Source organism: Erinaceus europaeus, chromosome 22 (genome assembly GCF_950295315.1).
Source record: "Erinaceus europaeus chromosome 22, mEriEur2.1, whole genome shotgun sequence".
Classification (NCBI taxonomy): Eukaryota; Metazoa; Chordata; class Mammalia; order Eulipotyphla; family Erinaceidae; genus Erinaceus; species Erinaceus europaeus.
In genome coordinates this window covers 1,283,619-1,294,363 of record NC_080183.1, presented here as the reverse complement: position 1 = coordinate 1,294,363, position 10,745 = coordinate 1,283,619, and the positions used below count along the sequence as shown (strand labels likewise).

Sequence of the window (10,745 nt, the reverse complement as noted above, 5' to 3'; positions counted from 1 at the left end):
GCCCCCAGCCCCTCCCCAGTTCCCTGCAGCCCTGGCCTGGGGTCCCCGTGATGGCCTCCACACATCACCATGTTCAAGGATCTGGGTTCCAGCCCCCAGTCTCCACATGTAGAAGTGTGGAAGCTCCACAATCAGTGAGGTAGGTCTCCCCCACCTCCTCAGTTTCTCTGTCTCTATCCAGAATAAATAACAGTGATTTTTAAAATGATAATGATAAATAAAATTCAATCAGGAAGGAGAAAGCAGAGTGACAGCTCCGCAGGTGGGGTGCACTCTTTGGTTTGAACCCCAGCACCACATGGGAGGTGTCCTGGTGTTGGGGGAAGCCCCATGCCATAGTCTTTCTGTCTCTGTGTGAATTAAAAGTAGCTCTCAAGAGTGGGAGATCACACACAAGATCTGTCTCCACAGAGCAAGTAAAGTCCACGGGGGCTCCGCAGGCTGGTGCCAAGAGGAGCAAGGGAGAAGCCCCGCAGAGGGGTGGGGCGACGGGGAGGGAGGCTGTCACAGAAGGCAGAAGCCAAGCCCCCACACACAGCTGCTCCCTCCCGCACCTACTTAGAAGCTCTGGGCTTGGGCCCGTCAAGTAGCCCCCTTGGGCTGCATACTGTTTGCCCTGCACACAACCTGGGTTCAAGCCCAACCACCACTGCATGGAAGGGAGCTTCAGTGCTGTGGCCTCTCTCTCTTTCTCCCCCTCTCTCCCTTTCTTTCTCTCTCCAGGGTTATCACTGGGGCTCGGTGCCGGCACTAAGAGTCCACTGCTGCTGGTGGCCTTTATTTTATTTTATTTTATTGAACAGGAGAGAGAGAAATTGAGAGAAGAAGGGGAGATAGAGAGGGGGAGAGACAGAGAGACACCTGCAGACCTGCTTCACCACCTCTCAAGTATCCCCCTTGCAGGTGAGGAACTGGGGGCTCAAACCCAGATCCTTGAGTGAGCACTTGTGCTTTGTACTTTGTGTGATTAACCAACCAGGTGTGCCCTCTCTCCACTCTCTCTCTCTCTCTCTCTGTCTTTATCTAAAAATTAACTTGGTTAAAGCTCTGGGTAGAAACCTAGAAAGGAGTAAGCATAGAAGGTAAGTGACATTCAGTTACAGGAGCCTTAAGAGACAGCTAGGAGAGGCCGGGTGGTGGTGCCTCTGGTTAAGCGCACATGTTACGATGCGCAAGGACCCCAGTCCCCACCTGCAGAGGGAAAGCTTTGCTAGTGGTGAAGCAAGGCTGAAAGTCTCTCTCTCTCTCCCTCTCTCTCTCTCTCTCTCTCTCTCTCCCCTTCTTCCTCCATTTCTGAATGCCTCTATCTAATAAAGTATTTTTAAAGTTTTTTTTTTTAAAAAAAAAGACAGCCAGAATTTGTGTCGTGTTGGAGCTTCATGTCTTCTGCAGCTTGACTCCATCCAGCTGTCTTAAATCAAACACAGACTCCAGACTCCACAAGAGTGCGTCGGACCTGACTCATGCCTGGGCTTAGCAAGAGTCCAGCTTTTTTTCCCCCTTGCTCCCAGGTTGAGAGAATGGGGTCCACACTGACAGATTCTTGGCTCAGGTTCCCTCGCAAACAGAGACCAGACACCTAGGCACTGGACACCCGCGTACTGGGGGAAGTCCTCCCTCAGGGGACATCACTCCATGCCCTCTGAGGCTGGGGGACACTCCACAGTGCTCAGCAGGGCTTCCAGGGTAGCAGGCAATGGCCCCCACCCCCAGAGTCACCAAGAGAAAGTGGGTGATGGTGCTGAGTCACCCCGCACCCATCCCGATGTGTAAAATGGATTTTCATTTCAAAACTGCGGCAGGCCTCCTCCCCCGGGAAGACTCACTTTTTGGGGCAGTCCCCCACCCCGACTCCATGACATCACTGGGGGAGAGGTTATGTAACCCAGGACCACACACTCCTGAGGTGCTTCCCGAAGAGAAGAGAAGAGAAGAGAAGAGAAGAGAAGAGAAGAGAAGAGAAGAGAAGAGAAGAGAAGAGAAGAAGCAGAGACGCCCGCTGAAGCTCTGAGGGCTCCCTCCTGGTCCAAGTAAGTAAATTAAACCATCACGTCTTTTTCTCCTGTTTCAGCAGAATTTAAGAGGAGATCCGCGGCCCCTGGGGTGGGGGAGAGGTCTTTCTAGACTTACCAAGGGGCTGGGTTTACAGCTTCCAAAAGTGACTTGTCTAACAACCAAAACCAAAACAAAACAAAACAAAATAGAAAAAACAAGCCCCTGAATCAAGTTACAAGAGTCAGGCTCCAGGTCCATGTTGGGTTTTTTGTTTTGTTTTTCCAGAAAAAGAGGAGGGAGTGTTTGAAACAGCTTGTAGACTTTCCAGCAGTGGTTTCTAGAAAGGTCAGATAAAACATGTTAAGGGCTGAGGCCAAGCATCAGTGCTCTGCATGGGCTCTGTTCAGTTGTCATCTACAAATCCTACTTTCTAGAAACTAAACTGGCCCCAGAAGGAAGCACAACAGGTCAAGTGTTGGACTCCAAGTACGAGGACCTGAGTTTAGTCCCCAGCATCACATGTCCTAGGGTGGTGCTCTGTTTCTCTTCCCCCCACCCCCTCTCATTAATAAGTAAATCTTTTTGAGAAAAACAGTCATATAGCATAGTGGTTATGCAAAATGTCTTTTTTTGCCTGAGGCACCAAAGATCACAGGTTCAATCCCAGCACTGCCATAAACTGGAGTTTAGTAATGGTCTAGTGAAAATAAAATAAATCAGACTGGACCCTCAGGATCTACTTATATAAGTTGCCAGAGACCCGTAGTCAACTGGGTTATTTTGACTTATAAAGAGCAGCTTCAGATGTGTCTGTGCCAGCAGCATCAACATCTGGGTCTCTAGTCCAAATGCCCAACCCAGCGTTGGGCCTGGAGGAGTCAAGAACTTGGATTGTTGGAGGAGATCACTCGTGGTCTAACAGCATCAGCACATACCATGTGAAAATGTGCAGAAGCCAGAAGAATCTGTTAGAGAAATTACAGACTGTGGGCAATGTCCCATCTGAGTTTTTCAAATGAAATCAAATAGAGAAATTGAGAGGGAAGAGAGATAGGGAGAGAGAGGAGGAGAGAGAGAGGAGGAGAGAGAGAGGGAGAGAGAGGAGGAGAGAGAGAGGGAGGAGGAGGAGAGAGAGGGGGAGAGAGAGAGGAGGAGGAGAGAGAGGGGGAGAGAGAGAGGAGAGAGAGAGAGGGAGGAGGAGGAGAGAGAGAGGAGGAGGAGAGAGAGGGGGAGAGAGAGAGGAGAGAGAGAGAGAGGGAGAGAGAGAGAGGAGGAGGAGAGAGGGAGAGAGAGGGAGAGAGAGGAGAAGGAGAGAGGGGGAGAGAGGGAGAGGAGGAGGAGAGAGAGAGGGAGAGAGAGAGGAGGAGGAGAGAGAGGGAGAGAGAGGAGGAGGAGGAGAGAGAGGGAGAGAGAGAGGGAGAGAGAGAGGGAGAGAGAGAGAGGGAGAGAGAGAGAGAGGAGGAGAGAGAGAGGAGGAGAGAGAGAGGGAGAGAGAGAGGAGGAGGAGAAAGAGAGGGAGAGAGAGAGGAGGAGGAGGAGAGAGAGGGAGAGAGAGAGGGAGAGAGAGGAGGAGGAGAGAGAGAGGGAGAGAGAGAGAGGGAGAGAGAGAGAGGAGGAGAGAGAGAGGGAGAGAGAGAGAGGAGGAGGAGAGAGAGAGGAGGAGGAGGAGAGAGAGAGAGGGAGAGAGAGAGAGAAAGGAGGAGAGAGAGAGAGAGGGAGAGATGCCGCTGCAGCACTGCTCCACCGTTCATGAAGCTTCCTCCCACAGGCCCCCGGTCCTTGCACAAGGTGATGTGTGTGCTGCCCCAGGAAGTCCCCAAGATCAGAAGTCTAAAGTCATTCTCACTGGGCCAAAGTCACGGTGTCTTCAGGGCTGGGGTCCCTCCTGTAGGTCAGGAGGAGAGCCCTTTGCTTGGTCCTTCCAGCTCCCAGAGGGGCCCAGTTTCCTGAACTTCTGGGCCTTTCCCATTCCCAGAGCCACTTCTGATCAGACGGAAGCATCTTCTGATCTCTCTGTGTTTCTGACGCCTCTGCCCAGCCCCCCTTCCACTGTCCCCAGGGGCCCTGGTAATGCTACTGCCAGCCCCAAACCCAGGACTCTCTCCCATCCCAAGAGCCTTAGCCAAGTCCCATAGGCAAAGTCCCCTTTTGCCATCACTGACTGTGTTTGCAGGCCCCAGGGGCAGAGTTGGGGTGGGGGGGGGCTTGATTTGGCCAAATTGACCTTCCTTTCAGCCCCAAGGCCCCCGGGAGTGCAGCCGTTCCGTTGGTCTGGGGGTGCCTGGGCTGCTCCTGTCTCCTGCTGAACTTGGGAGTCTCTCTAGAGGGCACAGGAATGGAGGACCCCTCACGGGCCCCCAGCTGGGCACCCACATGGGGAGAGAGCCTACCATCTTTGCTCCCTGGCATGAGTCAGCTGAAGCCAGACAGCCCCTCCACCAGCACCCCACTCCCAGCAGCCCACAGAGGCGGCGGCACTGAAGGCCGGGCAGGGGAGCGGGGGCACTGAGATTGTTCTAGAAACACAGTGCTTCTGGGGGAGAGGATTCTGGAAATCCCCCAAAGCTACCCAGGAAGCAATTACAGAAGCCAGACTCCCACCTTCTGCACCCCATAAAAATCTTTGCCCCATACTCCCAGAGGAATAAAGAATAGGGAAGCTGCCAATGGAGGGGAGGGGACACAGAACTCAGGTGGTGGGAACTGTGTGGAATTATACCCCTCTTTTCTTGTTGATAATTATTAAATTATTAATAGAGAGAGAGAGGAAGGGAGGGAGGGAGGGAGGGAGGGAGGGAGTAGAGGCTTGGGCCAGTGGATTTTTGAGCACATTATACTACTCACATGCTGGTAGCTCTGCTTTCATCTCTAGTGGAACCATATGCCAGAATGAGAGGGGCACTGGTCTTTCTATCCTTTGAAAAATAAAATAAGTGTCTTTAGAATTTATAAAAAGAAAGAAGGAAGGGAAGAAAGAAGGGAAGAAAGAAAGAGAGAAAGAGAGAGAGATAAAGAGAGAGAGGGAGAGAGATAGAGAGAGATGAGAGATATATAGAGAGATAGATAGAGAGATAGATAGAGAGATGATAGATAGAGAGATGATAGATAGATGATAGATAGATAGATAGATGATAGATAGATGATAGATAGAGAGATAGAGAGATAGAGAGAGAGATAGATAGGGGACAGAAAGGCCCTGTTCTTCCATGGCTGCTGTCCCAAAGGCTCAGTTCAGATGTCTTTCCTTTAATATCTTTTTACCAGATTAAACTCTTCAGTGACAAGGCCACTGTTGACAAAGGTTGAATCCTTTGTCAGGTTGAGATGGTGCAGGTCCTGGGTTTTGCCAGATTCCACTCATGTCTGCAAAGACTAGGAACTTGCCCAGTGAAACAAAGCGTCTCCCCACAAGCTGAGAGCCGGCACCACTCTTGAGGGGTTTTCAGCGTTAAGCCTGGGAGGCTGTGGTCACTCCCCCTGGTTCTCCCAGCAATGCATCTCAGTGTTTCAGCATAAACGCTTGACTTTCCCTGACTCTCGCCAAGGCCTGTAAAGCTGACAGGAGGCCTTTCACTCCTTACTCCTCCACTAAACACTTCCCACTGTCTGGGGAGCAAAACCCAAGAGGCCTCAGTGAGCGGTGTATTAGCATTTGAGAGCAGCTAGCTGCGGCCTCCTCTAAGGCTTTACTGACGGGCGGCAAGAAGAAAACCAGGGACGGAGGTGTTTTGGTTTTGACGCATAACTAACTTCAACAAGCGTGCGGTTTGCTTGTGTTGAGAACTTTCCCCAGCCCTGACCTCTGCCTCTGCCCCCACACACAGGTGGGGGCCTGGGGCTTGAACCCAAGTCCTTGTGTTTGGTAATGTGTGCAGGCTACCAGGTGCACCACCACCCAGTCCCCTCTGAGGGGACTATTTCATTTCTGTTTCATCAGCTTCCTTATTTTTTTTTTGTTTTAATTTCTTTATTGGAAGATTAAAGGTTTATAGTTGGCAGTAAAGCACAATAGTTTGTACATCACCACATTTCCCAGTTTTTCCACATAACAGTTCAACCCCCACTAGGTCCTCTCCTCTGCCATCATGTTCTAGGACCTGAACCCTTGTCCTCCCACCACCCCAGAATCTTTTACTTTGGTGCAGTACACAAACTCCAGTCCAGGTTCTGCTCTGTGTTTTCCCTTCTTATCTAGTTTTTCAACTTCCATCTATGAGTGAGATTATCCTATATTCATCCTTTTCTTGCTAACTTATCTCACTTAACAAGATTCCTTCAAGATCCATCCAAGATAAGGGGAAAAAAAGGTGAAGTTACCATTTTTAACAGCTGAGTAGTATTCCATTGTGTATCTAGACCACAACTTGCTCAGCCACTCACCTGGGTTGCTTCCAGGTTTTGACTGTTACACATTGTGCTGCTGTGAACACAGGTGTGCACAGATCTCATCGACTTCTTAGTTATCTTAGAACATAGCTGCTACCCTGAGGCTGAGTCACACCAAAATGTGTGTGTCAGTTATCAGAAAAATACAGCAACTGTTTTTCAATGTGCCTCTGCCTGCCTTCGGTCACTGAATTCTTGCCAGCCCCTCTGGGGAGACAGGCTCCCACCGACACACTGTGGTTACATCAGCTTCTCTGAGAAGCATAAGCCGCTGTTGACGTTTTCATGAAAGTGCTCATTTTTCAACTCGTGTCCGACTTGTTGCAAAATATATCAGTATTGCCACACAGGAAAATGGATATGGATTTCTGTCTCACACCCTCTTTCTACAGTCTGGGTCACAGCTTCCTGAACCACTGTGTCTCCGCGCCTGGCCAGCTACTCTCCCCTCTGCCCACATGCTCCCTGCCTGAGGTCATTCAGTCTTGTGACCCTGTGCCCATCTTGGCCATCACAGCTTCCCACCACGCACATTCTCCCAGGACCCCTCGCCAAATGCCGGTCTGATGGCAATCGGACAGAACACCCCATCCTTCACACACCCAAAGGCAAACTCCTGAGCGGACCAGCACTCACCTGATGCAGCGTGAGTCTTACCATACACAGGGCCCATGTTTGAGCCAGCCGCTGTGCCACGCAGTTATGCCAAGCCCTCCGTACACGCTGGCATGAGTTATTGCCATGTTCCTACAAGAGGCTCAATTCCAGTTTCTAAAAAAATGTCAGTGGGTCTAAGTGGCCTACACCAAGTAGGATATGAGCTCAGGTTTCCAAGGCTGGGTTCTGTCCTTTCCAAAAAGGAAACTGGTGGTGAACGTGTACTCTGCAGGCCGGAAGGTCTCAGTCACAGCCACTGGGCTTTGCCTCAGACAACAGCTGAGAACCTTCTAGAAATAAGGGCAGGTGGGATGACTCAGGGGAGACAGGCACTGCTTTGCCATGTGTGTGACCCGGCTCCAGTCCAGCCCCTCTGAGGGGGCACTGAGGGGAGTTCCCATGCAGTGGCCTCTCTCCCGCTCTCCCTCTGCCTCTCTCCCTGTGGAGACAGCATAATGGTTCTGCGAAGAGAGGTCCCAGGTTTACTAAGCCAGAGCTGATCATTGCTCTGGTAAAAAAAAAAAAAAAAAAAAAAAGGAAAAAGAAAAAGGAAGGAAGGAGGGAAGGAAGGAAGGAGGGAGGGAAGGAAGGAAGGAGGGAGGGAGGGAGGGAGGGAGGCTCATTTCCTCAGTCCCCACCTGCAGGAGGGAATCTTCACAGGTAGTGAAGCAGGGCTGCAGTCGTCTCTCCCTCCCTCTGTACCTCCCCCTCCCCTCTCAATTCCTCTGTCTCTGTGCAATAAATAAAAAAAATATGAATGAAAGGCATAAAGAGGGAAGGAAGTGGCACAACCAGTACATGTTGCAGTACACAAGGATGCCCACATGAGCCCTTGGCCCCCACATGAGCGGTGAAGCCATGCTGCAGGCCTCTCTCTCTCTCTGTGTGTCTCTCTCTCTCCATTTCTCTTCCCCCTCAATTTCTCTCTGTATCTATGTCCCAACTAAATTGGTAAATATAAAAGAAAAAGAAACGTAGGAAAATAAGAAGGAAAGAGAAGGACGGACGGAAGGAAAGAGAAAGGAGGGGAGGGAGGAGGCAGTGCACGCGTGCCCTTGGAGCTTTATTTTAGGGAGGTACCTGGGGTTTAGCTCAGAGCAGCAGCACTTCTTTGCAGTATGAGTCCCCAACACCCGGGGGTGGAGGGACAGTCTTGACTCCTGGAACTCAAACCAGCAAACAACTGGAAAATCATGATTTCCCCAGATGTGCCTCAGGCCGGCGCCGGCCCCCGTGCCCCACCCTGTGTTGACCCCGTGTTGTCCCCGCAGGTTCCCACGGATGGCATCCCTCCCAGAGTCCCAGCCCTCCAACCTGAGCCAGCCCGGGATCCCCAATGCCACGTCGTGCGAGGGCCTGGCCGGGGGCGCATGGGCGCAGGTGCATGGGCTGCTGCCCGGCTTGCTGGCCGCCGTGTGCACGCTGGGCCTGGTGGGCAACCTGCTGGTGCTGGGCGTGCTGCTGCTGCCCGGCCGCCGCCTCCGGCCCCCCGAGATCTACCTGGCCAACCTGGCCGCCTCCGACCTGGTCTTCGTGCTGGGCCTGCCCTTCTGGGCCTGGAACGTCCGGCGCCACTTCGACTGGCCCTTTGGGGGCCCGCTGTGCCGCCTGGTCAGTGGCACCATGAAGGCCAACCTTTTCGTCAGCATCTTCCTGGTGGTGGCCATCAGCCACGACCGCTACCGTGCGCTGGTGTACCCGGTGGCCAGCCGGAGGCAGCGGCGGAGGAGGCGGGCTCAGGCCACCTGCCTGCTGGTCTGGCTGCTCGGGGGGCTCTTGAGCGTCCCCACCTTTCTGCTGAGGGCCACCCGGGAGGTGCCTGAGCTGGCCGTCCGCGCCTGTGTCCTGCAGCTGCCCAACCGGGGGCCCTGGCATGTGGCCCGCCTGCTGGAGCTCACGGTGCTGGGCTTCCTCCTGCCGCTGGCTGCCCTCCTCTTCTTCAACAGCCACATCCTGGCGTCCCTGCGGGACGGCCCGGGGATCCGCAGGAGCGGGAGCCGGGGTCCCCGCGGTGCCAAGTCCTCGGCGCTGATCCTGGCGCTGGTGGCGGCCTTCCTGGTGTGCTGGGCGCCCTACCACACCTTCGCCTTCCTAGAGGTGCTGCTGCGTCTGCAGGCACTGGGCGGCTGCTCCTGGGAGAACTTCACGGACTTGGGGCTGCAGTGGGCCAACGGCCTGGCCTTCCTCAACAGCTGCCTGAACCCCGTCATCTACGTCTTCGTGGGCCGACTCTTCAGGGCCAGGGTCAGTGAGCTGTGGAAGTGGTGTGCCCCCCTGGCCGCCTCCCCCTACCGGACGGTCTGGAGGAGTTGAGGCAGATGCCCAACTCCTGTTTCTTTTCCCCATCTTTCCAACTTAAGGAGCGCTGGGGGCTCCCGTGGGGCTGTTCCTATGCTAACGGGGATTCTGTGACTGTGAGAAGGGGTCTCGGCATGCGAGCAGATCATCCCGATTGGCTCCTGTTTCTTTTCCCCATCTTTCCAACTTAAGGAGTGTTGGGGAGGGGCTCCCCTGGGGCTGTTTCTATGGTAGTGGGGATTCTGTGACTGTGAGAAGGGGTCTCGGCATGCGAGCAGATCATCCCGATTGGCTGGGGTGGCCTGATGTAGTCACAAAGCTCCAGGAAAGAGACGGAAGGCTGGGTGCTATAGCAGGGGTGGAAAGATCTGAGACGAGCCACTAGCCAAGGGGTGCTGGCAGCCCCAGACCAGGAACTGCACTGAGCCCTGGAACCTGCAAAAGGAGCCCGCCCCACTCACCTGGGCTGTCTCCCAGGAGGCACAATGTGACAATGAATGTCATGGTTTCATGTGTGGGGTCATTTGTCAGCCACCTCTGGGAGCCCTGGTTGTGCACAAGCTCAGATCAGGCAGAAGAATTGCAGCGTGAGGAAGGCAGATGAGGTCCCAGAACAGGACAGGTCTCGGCATGCACAAGGCCCTGGGTGTCAGCCCTGGCACTAACTGGAGCACCATGGAGAGCAATGGGCAGGGGGCAGGGTGCTGGTGCAGCAGGTTAAATGCACATAGTATTAAGTGCAAGGACCTACGCGAAGAACAGGTTGAAGTCCCAGCTCCTCACCTGCAGCAGGGAAGCTTCACAAGTGGTGGTGAAGCAGGGCTGCAGGCGTCTCTCTGTCTCTCCCCCTCCCTCTCAACTTCTCTCTGTCCTGTCCAATAAAATGGAAAAAAAGTGGCCTCCAGGAGCAGTGGATTCGTAGTGCCAGCACTGAGCTGGAGGAGAGAGAGAGAGAGAGAGAGGTATCACGGGGGGAGATCTGCGGGTGGTGGAGGGCTGTGGTGTCTCTTCTCTCTGTGTCAGTTTCTCTTTCTCTCTAAGTAAAAGCGGTGAAGGAATTGAACCCAGGAAGCAGAGACAAGCACTCAGCCCCAAGTTCATTCCCTGGCTCTCCATAAATAAAGAGCTATTATACAGTGCTGGGGCCAGAACATGCCTCACCAGGTTGTGCACATGCCTCCCTGTGCACACATGTCAGGTGTGAGCCCCAGCACCACATGGAAGGTACCACAGTGCTAGAAGCTCCAGTGTGGTGGTGTCTCCACCTGTCTCCATCTTTCAATCTGAAATAAAGTGTATGAAACTGTATCAGCCCGAGAACGGTGAGTTTTGTTCTGTGCTGCAAAAACTAAATGAGTAGGTAAGCTGTGTTTTTTTTCTTTCTTTCTTGTTTGATAAAGACAGAGAGA

General features: G+C 53.2%; 1 protein-coding gene across 1 annotated transcript; it reads left to right on the top strand.

Moving 5' to 3' along the window:
* The first annotated feature begins 1,422 nt into the window (after positions 1 to 1,422).
* BDKRB1 (bradykinin receptor B1) lies at positions 1,423 to 10,280 on the top strand. Its single transcript, XM_007529098.2, has 3 exons — positions 1,423 to 1,906; positions 1,962 to 2,030; positions 8,310 to 10,280. The coding sequence occupies exon 3, from the start codon at positions 8,320 to 8,322 to the stop codon at positions 9,349 to 9,351; it is 1,032 nt and encodes a 343-aa protein (XP_007529160.1). The 5' UTR covers positions 1,423 to 1,906; positions 1,962 to 2,030; positions 8,310 to 8,319; the 3' UTR covers positions 9,352 to 10,280.
* Positions 10,281 to 10,745: the final 465 nt, after the last annotated feature.

What these genes read in the sequence shown, in the direction of transcription:
- BDKRB1 (XM_007529098.2), top strand. Translation starts at nt 8,320, where the DNA reads ATGGCATCCCTCCCAGAGTCCCAGCCCTCCAACCTGAGCCAGCCCGGG.